This window comes from Pseudomyrmex gracilis, unplaced genomic scaffold (assembly GCF_002006095.1).
Source record: "Pseudomyrmex gracilis isolate BER0280 unplaced genomic scaffold, ASM200609v1 scaffold_11, whole genome shotgun sequence".
Classification (NCBI taxonomy): Eukaryota; Metazoa; Arthropoda; class Insecta; order Hymenoptera; family Formicidae; genus Pseudomyrmex; species Pseudomyrmex gracilis.
The window spans coordinates 1,122,178-1,141,057 of NW_018020595.1; the positions used below are offsets into that span (position 1 = coordinate 1,122,178).

At 29.8% G+C, this 18,880-nt stretch overlaps 2 protein-coding genes across 8 annotated transcripts; one reads left to right on the forward strand and one right to left on the reverse strand.

The window, feature by feature from the left end:
- Window positions 1-287: 287 nt before the first annotated feature.
- LOC109863408 (rootletin-like) lies at window positions 288-12,920 on the reverse strand. Of its 7 annotated transcripts, XM_020443666.1 has the most exons (42): window positions 12,691-12,919; window positions 12,381-12,604; window positions 12,015-12,194; window positions 11,739-11,935; window positions 11,653-11,668; window positions 11,225-11,304; window positions 10,922-11,102; window positions 10,464-10,673; window positions 10,225-10,365; window positions 9,409-9,456; window positions 9,298-9,333; window positions 9,047-9,169; window positions 8,815-8,961; window positions 8,623-8,673; window positions 8,384-8,512; window positions 8,206-8,301; window positions 7,944-8,075; window positions 7,737-7,847; window positions 7,546-7,641; window positions 7,325-7,465; window positions 7,164-7,193; window positions 7,002-7,085; window positions 6,802-6,894; window positions 6,570-6,728; window positions 6,393-6,485; window positions 6,254-6,313; window positions 6,067-6,156; window positions 5,836-5,982; window positions 5,622-5,717; window positions 5,287-5,349; window positions 5,113-5,208; window positions 4,520-4,603; window positions 4,279-4,422; window positions 3,743-3,943; window positions 3,391-3,633; window positions 3,224-3,304; window positions 3,004-3,141; window positions 2,743-2,931; window positions 2,489-2,635; window positions 2,104-2,351; window positions 1,738-1,936; window positions 288-1,679 (listed from the first exon to the last, which is right to left on the reverse strand). In XM_020443666.1, exons 2-42 carry the CDS (start codon window positions 12,600-12,602, stop codon window positions 1,479-1,481), a joined length of 5,223 nt encoding a protein of 1,740 aa, XP_020299255.1. In that variant the 5' UTR covers window positions 12,603-12,604; window positions 12,691-12,919; the 3' UTR covers window positions 288-1,478. The 7 variants fall into 7 exon arrangements, with proteins under 7 accessions (XP_020299255.1, XP_020299263.1, XP_020299279.1 ...); XM_020443674.1 differs by having other exon boundaries at window positions 6,570-6,674; window positions 12,381-12,920; XM_020443697.1 differs by lacking the exon at window positions 288-1,679 and having other exon boundaries at window positions 1,845-1,881; window positions 12,381-12,918.
- Window positions 12,921-13,191: 271 nt separating this feature from the next.
- LOC109862972 (cyclin-Y) lies at window positions 13,192-18,546 on the forward strand. The gene is made up of 4 exons (XM_020443150.1): window positions 13,192-14,143; window positions 14,243-14,463; window positions 14,542-14,828; window positions 14,947-18,546. Exons 1-4 carry the CDS (start codon window positions 13,909-13,911, stop codon window positions 15,233-15,235), a joined length of 1,032 nt encoding a protein of 343 aa, XP_020298739.1. The 5' UTR covers window positions 13,192-13,908; the 3' UTR covers window positions 15,236-18,546.
- Window positions 18,547-18,880: the final 334 nt, after the last annotated feature.

The following is an 18,880-nucleotide window of genomic DNA, read 5'->3' on the forward strand; positions in this document are numbered from 1 at the left end:
ATATGATTTATATGTAATAAAAAAAGAGTAATGCTAATGGTAATAAATAATATAATAATAAATTAGAATATATATATATAAACTTATACCGTTAATATTACCGTAAATACATTGATAATAACAATACATTTAAAATCTGCAACTTGTAATGAATTTTTGGCACGCGAAAAGATCTTGTAAGATAGGAGAGGCTATTCCTGCTGCTTTACTATGTATTTCCTCTCTCTTAGTTTGTAACACATATATAACAATTTTTTTCTTGCTCTATAAAGTATATTGTATATTACTTTTATTGATAACTCATAAATGAATTATAAATGGTTACACGGCAAGAAAAATAAACATGTGAATATTTACGACCACTCGTTATATATTTGCCTCTCTCGTTCGACCGGAATTCCTATTGTAATTTTTACGCATGCGTTATAAATCTTTGAATCGAAATTGTTACAGAATAAGGGGGCAGGAAGCGTAGATTTATTGTGTATAAATTGTCTAATTTATTACATTAATTAAATATAAGTAATTTTGTTGAAAATATTTTTCCTTAATATTGCATATAAAATTTTTCTTAGTTGGATATATTTACGTTAATATTTCAATACATTTTTTATTATATACTTCTATACTCAGTAGATATGTCACTAACATTACTTGCGAAGTGGTTACTCATATATTGCAAAAATGTTATGTGAGTACTTATACGCGGCATAAAAAATGACCGACGTACGCAATGACAAGTCTGACAAAATGAATGAGATAATAGATATGAAATGCAAGTTTTTATCGGAATGCACTTTACCAGACGATAAGGAAATTATTCCGATAAAAGTATGTTCCGAGTCCAAGTTGGAAAAAAAATATAAGCTACGATGATATGTGCGGATCTTGGAAATTTGTCAATTTATTGTTACGCAGCCAATATGCGTTTATTTATCTTTAAAACTTGATAATGTTTGAAGATATAATTTACATGACAAAACAATGAGACAAATTAATTATGTTATTTCTCGGTAAAATCATCTACTTTTATCAATATAATACGTAACGAATAAAAACAAAGTACATGTACTTTTACCGCACTTGTATTAAATTTCTCTCATATTGTAACGAACACGTGCACTGTCCTTTTTTTTAGATGAAAAGATTTTGTAATTATAAAAAAATATATCATACAAAGGTGAAAGTAAAGAAATATTGTTAAATCATTATAATGTTGTGTCGTTTAGCGACCGGTTAATAATGAATACACGTTACAAGAGACATTTATATTTATTTAAAAAAAAACCAATACGTAGTTTTTGCAAAATATATACTTATACTTATATATATCTATAAAATAGTAGATCTCACGCAAAAAAAAAAGATAATACAGCACAAACTAACGTAAAGCGCATTACAAAGTTCTACGTTTTCCAATAGTTAGTCGAACTTCTCACATTCTTCACAATTCCAATCAATTTCCTTTGTTTTCTCTTTCATTTGCTTGTAGATATTGTAGAAGACGATTGGTAACCATAATCCCGATTTTCTTCCAGTGAAGAGTCGGATTCAATTGTATTGTCAAAAGTTTCATTCCACCATTGATTGTTCTTTCGTACCTCATTTGTTAAGTATTTCATCTTGGGAAACCAGCAAGAGTCACCGCACTTTGATGTACGTCGAACAGTTTTACATTTCTACAAATAAAAAACATCAAGTAATTTTTTTGTCGTCCTCTTTTTGACGTATACTCACCTTGCACAAATTCGTATAGTTTATAGTTGAAAGTAGACCCGTGTTTGCATTCTGACGCACCACAACTGACGGCGAGATATAACCGTTTGTATGCGAATTCTTAAAACTTCTAATAACTACTTGTCTATACGGTCTTTTTAGTTTCTGTGTCAATAAATGATTAATTCGTTTCAACTTCCTGATTTTAATTAATAGAGCTCTAAAAATATACATACATGACGTATAATATCTAAGTAAAAAAATAGAAAGACATATAAAAAGAATATTTTTTTATTATAAGAGTAAGTACTGTGAAAAAGATTTTTCTAAAAATCTAAATTTCTTCCAGAAAAATATCTATAAAACTACTGAATATACTGGTCTTACTTTTTCTCGAATGCGAGCTGCATTAACAGTTGGTGCTTATTTTCCAGGTTTTTCGCTAATGTCTCGCTATAGTTTTTCTGTTGTTCCAGACACTCACGAATGCATGAAATTATACATTGAGATTCTTTGCAGAGTTCCGATCTGCTCACAGCTGTTTCTGTCAAATCAGCTGACATGTATGTTAGAGATTGTTCTTTCAAATGACATTCTTTTTTCAGTTCGAGTAAGGACTTGCGTGAGTCTTGTAACTAATATAAAACAAACAAGTAATTTATTGATTACGCATTATTGATGTGATAATTAGAAAAATATATTCAAATTGCTATTCCTCTCGAGAACATTACTATCTTATTCGAATATTAAAATATAACCGAGTGTATCGTACCTCAGTTATATAAGTTGAAATATTTTGTTCAAGTAAAGTTTTCTGTTGGCACAAATGATAATTGTCGTTCATATATTCCTGGAGTTGTTTAATCAAATCACAGTTCACATTTTCAGCTTTTATTAATTCTTCTTTTTCTTTCTCAAGCTAAAACACAAAAAGTTAATTATTTAAATATTTGTTTCTATTTATCTTTTTATATCCATTAAATTATATATTTTTAATGTAAAGTTAACATATATGTATATACATACATCTCGACGTATAGTATCCAAATAATCAGCGTAACATTTACATTTATCTACTGCTTGACAAAGTTCAATATTTTTTGATGCGAGGTTGCTTTTAGTTTCTTTCAATTCTTTACTTAATTTGTTTACTAAATCACGAAGATCACTCGCTTCATTTTGTAGTAATACAATTTTAGAACAATGATCTTTTTCCTAAAAAAAATAAATAACGATACACACACATATATGTAATATAATTAATTTGCATAAGAACAAATGTATTACCATAATCATTAATGATTCTTGCGAATCAGCCTCTCGTTTTGTTGCTGATATCAGTTGTTTCCGAACTTTATTAAAATTATCAGTTACTCGTTGATAATCACCTTCGGTCTGACATAATTTAAAAAGTGTCTGTTTGAGCTAAAGAAATTGAGAAGAAAAGTGTTATCATAAAACATTGTTAACAAATGTAAGATATTGTACATATTTATATACAAGTTACTTTTGCTTTCAGTTGATAAATATCATCCTTAGCTCGAGCTTCAATAATATCATTCTGCTTTCTTAATATAGAATTCTCATTCTGTATATATGAAAACAGACGTAATTAATAAGTCAATATACACATATCGCACGTTTTTTTCTATACAAATTTTTTTATGTAAATACCTTTAGTAACTCATAATCGGCTTCTAATTTAACCATATTATCTGATTTTTCTTGCAGTAGAATTTTCAAAGAATGTATTCGATCGTACAGACTAATTAGTGCCACATTATGCTCTGATATACTTAAATTCTCCTCTGTCTGTTGGTTTATTGTAAATAATCTTTTCCGAAGTACTTCAAGTTCATAAGATTGTTCTCGAATTATTTTTTCGCTACTATTAATTCTGTCATTTAAATTTTTGATCTACAAAGAAGTTTTTACTGGAGTTTTTACTCTACTAAAGTTCTTTCTATAAAAATAAATAGAACAATGAAAAAGTTCGGAGAGAGACAGAAAATTTAAACATAGTTACTTCTTTCTCTCCGTCTTCCAGTTTTAATAAAAGTTTTTCGTATTCGGTTTCTGTTTGCTTAATATGTTCCAATTGTATCAGATTATCAGTTTCTGATATGTAACATTGTATTGCACACGACTTTGTATATTTGCTTGCAGAGAAGTTCTTTACCTTCATATGTAATTCCTGGAAGTCTTTTACATGATCATGTATTTGTTCCTGAAAAAATTGAACAATATAAATTTTTTATTAAAAATTAATTGATAAAACAAATATACTTTTACATAAAAATAAACACACACACAATAACATTTTGAAATATATATTAAAAAATTTAAATTATTTAAATTATTAAATTTATTAAAATACTTAAACAATTAACTTTTTCTATATCAAAACAACATTATCACTATTATAAAAAGTATGATAATTCTATTTACATGCACATTTATTTATTGAAAGTATACAATTTTTATAATTCTACCTTATTAAAGTTGAAGAGTAAATTATGTACGTATACATATATACATATTATTTCTATACATACACCATACCTGTATTACTTTTAAAACTGAGAAATATAATGAATGCATTGTAGTAGCGATTAAATATTTGTCGTATTCCAGACAACGTATTCTTTTCTGTAGACTATCAATAGCATCTCGTTGCAAATCCAATAGCAAGTCCTGATTAGTTGCCTTCAAATTTAAGAATTTATCTCAACAATGTGCTCAGCATTGTGTTAATTAAGTTAATCAATAACTTTTAATATTGATATAAATAATTTAGAATTACCTCTGTAAAACAATCATTATATTGATCTTGTATCTCATCAATGCACATCACTAGTCGGCGAATAGTTTCATCTTTCTCACAAAGCTGTAAAAATACTCTCTTATTTAAATGCACATTATCAAGTTTGATATTTACAATCAATCAGGTTTGATATTTATATAATTTTATTACATAAAAGAACACTCACGTATAAAGTTTGTGTTATTTTGTATTGTTAATTGCATAACACAACAAAATCATTTGGAGCATTTGTTAATCCAGATATAACATTCGGGTTCAATCACTTCAATAGCACACAAACTTTTTGAAAATTGTAATAAGCATACATCATGCATAATGCTTGTTATTTTCATTATATTTATAACATTGTAAGTGTAAAAAAATTAAAGGCAGAGAAATACAATAGTCCATATATTTTTGCAAAAACAGAATTTTTTAATAATCACTGATTGCCATTATTTACAATTATATTTCAGCGCATATAAGAGAGCCGAATAACAATTTAGTCTATTTACATAATTCACATTTTAAACATCATGCACATTTCTATGACTAAAAACTGAAGATGATATCGAAGACCTCAGCTCACTCACGTCAGTCATCGTTTTATGACTCATTTGATCCAAACTTCTTTTAGCTTCCACAACGGCATTTTGTAAATGGCCGATAGTTTGACTTTGAAGTTCATTCTGCAGGAATGCAGAACAACATTGCAACTCATATCTTACTAATAATAAGTAATTTAATAATAGAAAAGAGAGACAAACCTGTTTCAATAATTCATTCTTTTCTTTTTCATATTGAGCTATAGTGAGACTTTGCTTTTCAATCTGTAAAAAGATTAATTTCTGTTTTAAAGTACTAAGTATAGATATACATACCTCTCTCTCTGAACTCTCTTCGCTTTAAGCAAATAGATAAAATTTTGTACATGCGTTTATTTAAAATATCATTTAACATACACAATATATGTAACACGGATCTTACTTTCGCTTATCATGAAGTATAATTATTGAATATTTACCTTATCTTGTAGTTTCTCATGCGAACCTTTTACTATCTTACTTTTGCTTATCGTGAAGTATAATTATTGAATATTTACCTTATCTTGTAGTTTCTCATGCAAATCTTTTACTTCAGCTTGGCTCATCGTTAAAGAGTCTCTTTGTATTCGTATAACTTCTTCCAAATTTTCTAACTGAGTACACAAACAGTTTCGGTTATTAAATTTTACAAATAATATACGCATACACACACGATATTCAAACTATAAATTTTGAAAAGTAACTAGATTACATAAAAGCAATGAAACTTACAAGTTTTTCTTTGGAATATACAGCATTTTTAAGTTTGCTTAACTCTTGAGAGCATATATCTAATTGCTTTCTACAATTTTTTAATGAATCTATTAACGTCATAGCAGACTTTGCAGAAAAGGAGGAAGGAAGTAATTCTTCATGTATCTGTAAAGAGATTTTAATAAACTTTCCAAGTGTTAATTCTTTCCTAATCGTGAATAAAATAGAAGTTTGAAGGATGATACGCACTAGTCTCTTAAGCAAGTCTCCCAAATCCTGAACAGCCAAATTTGCAGATTGCACCGAGTCTTCCACAGTTTTGAATAAAGGAGATATGTTCTGTGAACCAAGAAAGAACAAAATATCATATATAACAAACATAAATTTAAGTATTTCTCATTATAAATTCACACATGTATTATGAATTATTATTTACCTCATGTTTGAATGGATATTCACAACACAAAAATGTTGATTCTGCGCCACAGTCCGCACGCTTTATAATAAAACAAAGTTTCAAAAAGACGAGTATACAAAATACATTCGTATTTCTAAAAACATTGCAGTATACTTACAACAGCATTTGCGACTTCTGTAGATTTCTTAATATTTGCTACATTATGTAAACTTTTTCTTAACTCATTCTCTATCTCTGTTTGTGTCTTAATCTAGAAACCAAACGTTTTAATATATTAATGCTTGTGTAATTGTTAATTTATAAGTATATGTATATAAGAAGTCAATGTTTATACAATATTTTCCAGTTCTACTATCTTCTTTTTTAGTTCCATGCATTCTTTCCTGTGTAATCGTCCACTATTTTCTATCTCCGTTTGAAAAGCACTCAACTGTTTCTCCTTAAAATCAATATTATTTTTTAAAAGCTTATTTGATTCTTCCTTACATTGCACCTGTTTCAAAACAATGTTAAACTTCATAATAAAAATATAAAATTGTTTACTTAATTGCATAATGCTTAATTACCTCTTGCTGCAATTTTTTAATTTGATTTTCCAAATCAGTTACATGATTTTTCCATTTATTCAATCTTTCATCATATTTCATCTGACAAGTTTGCTACAAAAATATGTATTTATTTTTAAGATATGTGGATTAGTTTTATATAAATTACTAACACCTTATTTTTGCAATAAAACAAAAATAAAGAATTTACATTTATGTACCTGCATCATATTGAGTTTTAGGTCATCATATTCTTTTTGTAATTTATGTAAATCCTTTTTCGTTTTTATTATATCATTTTCTTTCTGTAAAACAGAATATTTATATATACAATAAAGAAATACGAATATTTGCATACACCTATCATATTTTTAATTTAATACCTGATTGTCACAGATATGATAAGACTGCTCCTAATGAAATAATAATCAGTATGTTAATCATTGTATATAGTTTATATTACATTTATATTACGTTAAATTGTTAATGTAAATAAATGTTAATGTAATGTAAATAAAAAACACTCGATATAAACGATAATAACCTTATCGTCCTGTTTCGTAGAAAGAAAAGTTTCTAATACATCTTGCATTTTCGTATGTGCACAGTCAATTTCTTCTTCAAATTTGGCTAATTTGCTTTCTCTTTCACAGAATATTGTTTTTGCGATTTCGTTGTTTAACAGCTACAAATAAGTAATTAAAAATATATAGCGGATATTTTTAACTTTATAAATAAGATACATAATTATGTTTCAATACTCACTACTTCACTGGCTTTTTTCTGTAAATCCTTTAAAGAATAATCTATAGCACATAACTGACTTCTTAATCCCTTTAGTTCTGACGTCATGCAATCACCCTGTAAGACAATATTTACGTTATGTTTTTGATATAATCTCGAAATACCAAAAGTTTCTAAATTATAGAAATAATGATTTTTTTTCCAAAACTAACCAGAGTGTGAAATAATTGCAAATTAGTTACTATTTGCTCAACTTCTTCCATTATTGTATTTAATGAGTCATTGTTGACATATACTCCAGTATATCCACATTCATTGCGTTCCTAAAATTCATTTCAAGCGTCGCATAAGATAAAAAGAACTTGATAAAACTTTTAAAATAGATTTTTAACAAATATATATATATATTTTTTCCAAACCTGTGTATTTTCCTGCATACTTTTAATGCAACGTGACAATTCTGATTCGGCATGATTAATTTTATTCTTTAAATCTTTCAGCTTAAACTTGCTATTTATAATTTTATCGCTATATTTTAATCTTTCTTCCTCCTAACATAACAAAACAAATATTTATAAATATTTAATATTATATATTTAAAAATATATAATATTCACTTAATATTCAATTAATATAAGCGCATAAAACGTTAATCCGTATATAACTAGACGCAATTTTTACTTGTAATTCTACTGTGTTGATTGTTTCTATTAATCCTTCTCGCGTTCTTGTTAAATAATTTTGCACATTAGTAACCATCTTGCTCAGTTCTTCATACTAAAAGTATATATTAAATTGAAGAGGTTTAATCGTTACTTCTATTATATATATATTAATGTACTCAATCATATAAACATACGCTTTGGTGTCGTGAATTAAATGTAGAGACAACTGTATTTATTTCCTCTCGAATATCCTCTGTTGCTGCTTGGGCTTCCACAGTGCACATTCTGAATTCATCCATCAACTTGAATTGTCGTGCACTAGACTAGCAACCAATATAGTAATTATAATATTACAGTCTATTTTACACAATAGAATAAAAGATAACAATAATACATCGAAGTATAATACAATAAAAAATATAACTAATCTTACTTTAAGGTTCTTAGAATCTTTGCACTCGCACTGGTTTTCTTCTTTTTTTATCTATAGAAAAAGAGAAAAAATAATTTAATAACAAATCTTTTAAGGTGTCGATTGAACAAAACATTTTGAACATTTATTATATTCATTAAATGTTCACAAAATTATAAACAAACATTCTTTATTTCTATATCATACACTCACCATACAATCGAAAAGACTAATCTCTTTTTCTCTCTCCGAATACATACGAGTAATAATTTCAATACAATTAACCAACTTGTCCGAGATACCAGTTTCACAAAAAATATTTTTATTTGTGCAACTGGTAGACATGGCGCAATCATTTATCTAAAAAATATATTGTTTAGAAAGAATTACATTACAATGTATGAATTCAAAGCATGTATTTCTCTCTATATAATTTGATATTTACGTCATTATTTGTGACAGCCAATTTTTTCATGAATTTTTCCAGTTCACACTTTAAATCAGTCAAAATTTCACATTCTTTCTGCACATGTATTTTTGTACTATTCAAAAATAATATAAATTCATCCTAAAAATTACAAAATTACTAATAACAATTATATCAAGCAAAAGAGTTTTCTTTCTATATTTATATATGTACGTTTGTAAAACAATATATTTGCCAATGTTATATAATAAAAATATATCAAAACAAACCTTTCTAGAATGTGAGGTATCTGTCAGAGGATATTTCTGGAAACGAAAAAAAAAAAATATTGTCATTTCATTATTATATTAGATACACGTTTAACATTTTATTTAACTGACCTCTAAACAGTTGTTTGTGTCATTGCAGACTTTCCTTGAAGGCGTATCCTAAAATTATACCAAATAAAGTATAAACATAGATCAAATTACCGGTAAATTATAATATAATTGTATAAAATTATCGTAATATAAAAGCATCTTTTATTGCAAGAAAGCTGATGCAGAATTTATATTAATTTCATAAACGAGGCAATCATGTTGATGTATATATTTTTCCGTTTTTTATAGATAATATTAGGACAAGCTTACTTTGTTAATATAAAAGAAAATTTCAACAACATGGAAGTATACTTATCACAAATGTATATTTAAAAAAGTTCATAAACTCATATTCATTAAAAGTCTAAATATCTAGTACGATTTATTCATTGAGAGGGCTACAGAATCACACACTGCATTAAGTGCTATCTTTACACGGAAGTGATAATTTTCTAGCAGTCTGTAAAATTTTCTTATCAAGTTTTTTAAAATATTTATATTGACTAGCTTGAATATCAATTTGAGCGTGACTCTGTAAATTAAGCGATTTGTTCGGCAACTTTCCATTAATCATTGATAAGCCTTGTTTTTCACAGTGTAATACGCTCTGAGAGCCTTCGAGTCGAAATGACACGTCATTCTTTCGTTGTTTAGATACACGCAGATTCGACACTGATAATTGTTCAGGGGGTTCATGTGAAGATTCCATTTTAGTCACAGAAGCGATATGATCGCAGAAATTATGGGCGCGAGAACAGAAGATAGAGGGAATTTTCTATAAACGTATAAAATAATGAGTTTATACATTTAAAGACTTTACAAAATTTCATGAAATACCTCTAAAGTTGCTTGCTGCAGTTCTTTCCGCATTTCTCTGATCAAGTCGTCCTTCAACATATTTCCAATACTTGCATGATAATTTTGTTTTTCCAATGTAGCTATCTCTGTTGTTAGTGTATCTCGTGTTTCTGCTGTTTCCTGAAATAATGATACGACATATGTTAAGAACATAATATTAAGTATATGTAAAAAATTTGTGTATTAAAACATTAAAAACCATTTTTTAATGTACCAACTTTTTCAAGACACGTCAATTTATCCTCCAATTGCTGCACTTTCTTACATTTTTCTTCCAGTTGTAATTGTAGAGTGTTTCTACCAATATTATTTTCATAAGTACATATCATAAGCTTGGATTCAACATTCTGGAGCTGTCGACGTAAGTTTTTGTTTTCCATATCTTTTGCATTTAATACACTTTCCAGAATGTCAGGTGTTAAGATAATCTGAACAGCAACATAAGTTTTAAGAGAGTCTCTCGATTCAGTATTGAAAAGCATGAACTAATTATCTTGCTCTTGTACAAAATACTTGTATAATTCAGAACATTTAAAAACGATTATTATTATAATAGAATGGTCTTTTTTTATAACTTATATACATATGGTACAACATGATTGCCTCCAAATTATAATTATTATAACAATTGAAAGAGAAACAAATATTTACAATTATCAAATATATTTGTACTTACCTCACAATCTTGATCAGAAGCAATCATTGGACAAGTATTAACTTGATTTGATTGTTTAGTATGTTCCTTCAGCTTTTCGTAAAAGCACTGAAGTCTAGAGACATATTTCTTCATAGTCTCATCCTTGACTAATAATTCTGTTTTGAGATCTTCTATTTTTCTTTCCAGTTCCACTTGACAACTAAAACAAATAAAGGTAAAAAACTTTAGAAACTTCAATACATTATCTTCTTTAGTACAATAAAGAAAATTGTTTTTATAAAAATAAAAAAACTCAATATTTTAAGATTTTGTACATATTACCTAATCATTTTGTTTTCATTTTGTTGAAGTTGTTCTACTTGCAAACTCAAGGATTTTATATACTCAGTCTCTGTCTGTTCCTGATTTGAAGATACATTATTGACAATCATATTTATACAATGTATTAAAGAATAATTATATATTATATAACCACGCTGTTAGTACTGCACTTAGAAATATAATACTCCAATAAAATAAAAACTGTTAATTTATTCAGCACATATTTTTACGCATATTTGTGTATAATAATTAAATTTAACACAGAGTGTAGGGATGAACAAAAGAAGAAAGCTTTCAGTTTGCTTAGTTGATGCATTACATCATATGCTTTTGCTCAAAATGTTTGGATAATTTGCATTTTGAAGTTTACTATGTTCTATATTCAAAATAAGTCTGAGCTTTTCAGTCGTGTGTGCACATATATTTACCTGACCACACATACAGCTGTAATAAAACAAAGCTTAGTACATAGTTTTTTTGTAAAAATATTTAAAATAGTATACAATAAGCTTACTCTAATGGAATTGGAATATCCTCAGGCTGAATCTCAAAGAATGTAATACCCTCAAGACTCCAAACATTCTGTCTGCGTGCACGTCGAATCACTTCTAATAATCCTCTAATATCACTTTGTAGATATTCAATTTTTTGTTGTAAATATTTCTCATCCTTTTCCAACTGACTGACACGATTTGAAAGAGAATTTAAGGCCTGTAATTTAGAGACCCATAACAATAAACTCTCTTGTAAAATGTCATAAAAATAAGATATAACCTAAACTATGATATACCTCTTCAGATTGGTTAGATCTTGTGAAATTATCCATCATCTGTGATGATTGTTTTAATTTATCTTCTAATAATTTAACTTTATTACTGGCAGCTTGCTCCAAATCTTCTACCGTATGTACCAGCATTATATTTTGTTCCCCCAAATCCTTAATCCAATCGCTCATTATCTGCAGTTTCATCTGCAAGATACAAAACCTTTTGTTAGAAAAATAAAAAAACAACACACAAGCGAATATTTTCAGGCTGAAATCCTATTTGTTTAAAAAATCATCGATAAGATCGCAGAATCGAGCGCAAAATATGAAACAAACGTTCCATATTTTGAAAACGGAACTTTACAATGAGGTAATGTAATAAATGCTCACTGAAACTCGGTCTGACTCGCTGTCAGATTCTCGATCAATTTGTTCGATGCGACTTTCGTACAATTTGCGAAACTTGTCGAGAATACGTAGACCCTCAGTTTCGCCGCATGGTTCGCCAATGTTGTCATCGGTCGCTTGGCAGTTATGATCTTGTTTAGGTTTAGGTACCGCTAAAACGTCATTCGTATCCGTGGAACACAAGCTGGCACTAACGGAGTACATCGCTTCGCGAACACACAATTGGGTATTTATAAAATATTATATAGGGTTTCCCTACACCCCCGTTCTCCGACAAACACACGATACGTACTTCAAGTAAACACCGATATACTACTATCTCGTCATCTTAACGAATCTTTAGTAATTGAGAATTCGTTACTCTAACACACATTTGAATCTCAAAACCTATCCTCTTTCCGATTCGAACGTGTCAAATATGGAACACGGCCATCCAAGGGCCGTCGTAAACAAAATTACTTCCTTCTAGAAAGCAAAACTGTTCCAAAACATATGTTACTTAAGGTGCGATCACATGCAATCCGACAACTCGAACGAAAAAATATAACCGCACCCTTCCGCCGAGTACACATGTAAGCGTTTATCGAAAAACTCCAGACAAATTCCCTATTCGAATTAGTTTGAATTTCGAAGATTTTGGAACGCATCTCCTTGGGATTTGTCAGCGCGACGCGCGCACGACCGATGCGCTCGTGAACGTTGAATATCCAATAGGATTGTTTGTTTTTGCAGGGACAAAAATACGAGTCCACACTGACGCATCTATTACTGCACCCGTCCGTGAGGGTCCCGGTGGCGAGTCGGCGTGCGATGAGTCCATCACAATCCGTAGTGGAAGTTGGCGGAAGCGCCGAGCAAAAAGGATTCCAGAGGGTTTCTAGACACCGAACGCCTTGACAAAAACCGCAGGATTTAAGATACAGTTTATAATACCAAGCAAGGTTTAAATGTACGACGAGAATGGGATTGTGTCACGGCAATGACGAACCGCGTTACGAGTTTCAATCGCGGTCGACTGTGTAATAATTCAAGTAGAGCTGCAAAGCCGCGCGCGCGGAAAGAAGGTGCACGACCGGCGCAAACGCGGCTTCGAGGCGTTGCCTTCTGGTTCTCTGTCGATTGCGGGATAAACGTGATCTTCCGAAAGCTCCCGTCCCCGACGTGAGAGTCGTGACGTGAGAATCGTCGTGATCTCACGTGGGTTCTGCATCGAAGCCTCGCAAGCTGTTTGGCGAGCTGTTTCGCCGACATGAGTCAGACGTGCGAACGAGCGGGTTGTCGCATCATCACAAGTCGTCAGACCAACAGTTCCGTCAGCTGATTGTTATTAAACAACGAAATGCGTGGCAGCGGGCGTCCCGTTTGTCTAGCCACACACACAACACACAGATCGCGCATCACGGTTCTTGATTATCGCGGCCTGATTCCTCCGTATTTACATTAAGACTGATTGCGAACCGCGCACGAGTGGAAACGGTGTGCTGAAACTGGCTTAAATTTTCATGGAAACATGGGGAACAAAAATAGCTGCTGTGTCTATTCCAGTCCGCAAGTCGAACGCAAGGTGATAGGGTCGGAGATTCACACTACGCGTAACTTGGACGAACATTTGCCAGAGGGTGGGATTAGCGTTAATAATTTACAACATATCAGTGAACGTGAGCCTGAGGACTGGGACTCGGATCCATCGTTGCATCCATGTGCGGGAACCATTTTTATGGAGCGTTCCAAACAAGCCATAGAGAGTGAGTATTTCTCTGGAACAATATTGCAAAAGAAAGTTAAATTCTGATGAATACACAAAATTACCTGAGCTTCTTTTTGTTTTATTATTTTGCTTCTAGATGGAATGGTAAGAAAAAAGAGTCAACATCAGATAGCGGACACAAGGCCTTTGAAAAAAAGTAGCAGCTGCAGTACAATATATTTGGATGACAGCACAGTTTCACAACCTAATTTGAAAAATACTGTCAAGTGTGTTGCCTTAGCTGTTTATTACCATATTAAGAATAGAACTTCACAGCGACAGATTGATATATTTGATGAGAAACTACATCCATTAACGGTAAAAGAATTTGCAAAAAGATATTCACTAAATACATATGCAGTACGTATGTAAATACTGTGTATATATCTCTTTCAGAGGGATGGGGTTTCAGACGATTATGATAAACATAATCCAGAACACAAACAGATATATAAATTTATAAGGACTCTGTTTAACGCCGCTCAGCTTACAGCTGAATGTGCCATTATAACATTGGTTTATCTTGAACGCCTACTTACCTATGCAGAAATAGACATAACACCAGCTAATTGGAAACGGATAGTATTAGGAGCTATTTTATTGGCGTCTAAAGTTTGGGACGATCAGGCGGTATGGAATGTAGATTATTGTCAAATACTGAAAGACATTACAGTGGAAGACATGTGAGTTATATTATTACATTTTCTGTAATTGATACAAAAATTACTGAACACATGCTTGTTGCGTCTTACTTTGCAAAAAATATTATAGAAAATATAATTTTATTCTTTTTTCATTTAGGAACGAATTAGAAAGACAGTTTCTAGAGATGCTACAATTCAACATAAATGTTCCTTCGAGTGTATATGCCAAATATTATTTCGACCTTCGTACACTTGCGGAAGCAAATGAATTAACATTCCCTAGTGAACCTCTTAGTAAGGAAAAAGCACAGAAACTTGAAGCAATGTCCAGAGTTTATGAAGATAAAGTCACAGCGGAAGCTCTACGTACTGGTATTAAAAAATGGTCCAGCTTAGACAACGTATGCATAGGCGGACCTAGACGTAGCATCGCTATTTTATCTTAAATACATATGTATATGGATATGTGTAGACCAATACCAAACAGACGCAAGATTAACTTTGTTCAGGTCTTAAACAGAGGTATGTGGAATTTGCAGGAACCATAATTGTTACCGATCAATTTTAATCATTATGGGAAAAAAGAAATATATCTATTTAATTATTATAGCATATTTGATGTATATTGTATATATCTTTATAAACTGTTTTTTATATCATCCAAGCTAAACGCAAAAATAATCACGTGTATACCGTGCGTGTATTGTTGAAGTGTAATAGAAAATTTTCCATCGCAGATTTGGTTTGCAATAACATAATCTCAAATTCGATCGTTATATACGTATATTTTGTGGAAAATTAGATATATATATTTTTTAAGTTATATTTCTTATAATGCATTGTTCTTGTTATTAGCATTAAAGGACCGAGGAAAGCACTTAACACATTGTTGACCGGCAATTTTACTGAAAATTTATCTCATGTCACCGGCTATTATTTCGTAATTGGAAGTAAAAGTAAAACAATAAAAATAAATTATTTTATTTAATTTTATTTTTATTTTTTTTTTTAACGCATCACGAGTTAACTCGTGACCGGTCAGCAACGTTCGGCCATAAAAACACGAGTTAACTCGTGACCGGTCAACAATGTGTTAATAGAAAAAACATTCCAAATTAGGTTTTGTTTTTCTCAATTAAAAGACTCACACTATTTTGCTTTTAGCTGTTCTATCATTAATGATAGAAAACTAAAAATTATTACGTACTCTTCAAAAAGTTATACACACTCTTCGGTTTATCAATTAATGTTAATGATATATTTCTGTTGCTCCTACAAAACAACTACTCTGTCCGAGATCTTGTAATGTGAATGTAACAAAACCATATGAAAATGAAGCAAAGGGTAAAGTAAATCGAGATTTAGTAGTAGTATTACTATAGTTCTTATATGAAAAATAACTTTCTGATATTATATTGAAAGATTGTATTTATTATCCAAAGCATTTTATATATTGACTGAATTTAATAAGAATCAAACTCTTACGGTTGATTTTTCTTAATGATATTTTAAAATACGAAAATGATATACAAGCTAAAATTATTGGTATTTGATATGTAATGCATGATTCATTAAAATGCACTCAAATTAAAATTTTGCAAGCCAAAACTGTAATGCATATTATACATGGTCTGGTTTTCTACTTTGTTTAGATGTATTGTATAGTTTGAAATCAAATAGAACTCGTAATTGTTGTACATTGGTGTGTAACAACATGGCGTGTATTAATTTGTAACAAGTCATATACAGATGATAAATTTATGATAAATTTTTTGTCACATAAATAACGAGAACACCATTTACACGTAACTATGTAACATTGTAAACATTAACGAGTTAGTTCTTATAGCTTGTTAGGAATGAAAGATATAAAATTCGTCTGATAATATCGCTTTTGTACCGGCGCTACTTTCATGAATTTATATCTTTAACCAATATACAAGGTAAAGATAAATCACTGAAAATACCAAAATTAATTTTTTTACAATAAATTTATATTTATTTCGTCGATGCTTAATACGAAATAATTATAAATAGTACGGCTCATTATTTATAGAGAAACTATTAGAAGAGAAATTGAGTCAAATTTTTGCTTGTTTATTTTCACTTCTTTTCATAACTGTTGCGATGTGGATATTTTATACACACGCCGAGTTGAATAATTCTTCATTAATTTTATATTTTGCATGCGTCACGAAGTAATTATTATTCATGTAGCCATGTAACGTGCTGCGAACAATGTTATGAAAGATATGTTATGATAAGATTTAAATATGACAGTTACATACAAAAATTAATTTATTTCGTAACATACATAAATTAAATTTTTGGAAGATTGTCGAGGAATGCTCATGACGGAAACAATGTTTAGGGAGATTGTATCATACTCGTATTTTTCAATCCTATTTTTCAAGATTAGATTGAGGTATCGTTAATTTAATCATGTATCATAACTAATGAGTTATGTGTATGATATATAATTTAATATTTTGTATATTTTTACTAATTATATATTACATATATATGTATATATACTACGTATGTACGTATGTATGTTACGTCTAAGAATTGAAAAGTATAATCTAAAGTTTCGTTGAAGTTTTTAAAACGCTATCATGCAAAAACATGATAACGATTTATTATTATTTTTATATTTTATTGTAGGAAAACAGAGACAAGTCAGAATGTTGTAACGGTCGAGATTGTAATAAAACGACTGTTAAGTCCATAATATGTACACGCGGTAAACAAAGTGATTCTCAGCTTCTGATGCATTGTAATAGTGCATTGATTGATAAGCGTAGTATAACATATCTGCTATTTCTGTCCAGATTACAATATTTTATTTCGCTGTCCGATTTATAAAACTATATTTTTATTGCATTACGAAATATAACTGTATAAAATACCATATATACATATATATATATATATACATACACGCTGTGTATGCTGCGGAAATATTTATCTTAATCGACAACAACTGACATACTATACGCGATGCCAAAATGTTATTAGGATTATATTGTATAGACAATTGCACACATACACACATATATACACACACACAAGTACGCGTATTGCACTGCGATATTTTCATTCGTCTCTGATTTTTTGATAAAAACTAAATCTTTATATAAATTTTCACATGCATGACTATTTTTATAAATAGAGATTCCATTATAAGGACAATCTTCAAGTCTTATTGCGTCCTGTAAATAAATTGCCGAATTTTTGTAAGATTCGTAGAGAGATATGTATGTATCATAAACCAAACTACTTTGTTACTCGCGACACGAAATAATATGCTTGAAGGTGAAAGTTCCAAAAATCACCTTTAAGTCTTCCATCCTAGCGCGTTTGTGTATAGAATCTTAAACATCAATATAATAAGTATTATAATATTAATATATTATGATCGATGCTTTTGTAATATAAATTTGTGATAAATAGCTATTATCAAACAATATCGTTTTGTATACACACACCTGCACACGCGCCTCTATCTATAGTATTTACTTTCAATGTAAAGTGTTTTATTGATTTATAATAAGAATGTCATTTATATTCCATTCATATTTTGCGTTTCACTAAAAATCTCATTGCAATTTGCCGGAATAAAATAACATTCATCATTTTTTGCTAGAAATTAGCGTTTTTCACGTAAATTCACTTCATATATGCATTTTTCTCTCTCGGACATACAAAATATAAATAAATAGTGTGAAAACTTTTCTGCCAAGAAATATTATTGTGATAACGATCATATGTAGAAATATGATAATCATTATCATTATCCTCAAATACACATATGTACAATTTACATTAAAATTCGTAAGTTGTATGCAGTCATTCTTAGCTTTTTAATTCATCAACTTCCGAAGAGACAAAACATGTAAGTTTTTTTATAAAAATAAACTTGTGCCTCTGAAATAATTTGCTCAACAATAATTTTTATATATTTACATATATCCTAGTTAAAAAAAAACTTCAATGTTTGATTTCTTTTTAAGAGAAATTGGAGAACAACCAACATCCAAATCATTGACATATGTATAGGAAGGTATGTGGACGGACTTCCAGGTATAATT

Excerpts from the sequence above, each read along its gene's own strand:
- LOC109862972 (XM_020443150.1), top strand. The coding sequence starts at position 13,909 with ATGGGGAACAAAAATAGCTGCTGTGTCTATTCCAGTCCGCAAGTCGAA. Across the intron at positions 14,144-14,242 it reads TTCCAAACAAGCCATAGAGA|ATGGAATGGTAAGAAAAAAG; the intron begins GTGAGTATTTCT and ends TTTTGCTTCTAG. Across the intron at positions 14,464-14,541 it reads AGAAACTACATCCATTAACG|AGGGATGGGGTTTCAGACGA; the intron begins GTAAAAGAATTT and ends TATCTCTTTCAG.
- LOC109863408 (XM_020443666.1), bottom strand. The coding sequence starts at position 12,602 with ATGTACTCCGTTAGTGCCAGCTTGTGTTCCACGGATACGAATGACGTT. Across the intron at positions 9,334-9,408 it reads ACACAAACAACTGTTTAGAG|AAATATCCTCTGACAGATAC; the intron begins GTCAGTTAAATA and ends TTTCGTTTCCAG. Across the intron at positions 6,314-6,392 it reads CAGAAGTCGCAAATGCTGTT|CGTGCGGACTGTGGCGCAGA; the intron begins GTAAGTATACTG and ends TTTATTATAAAG.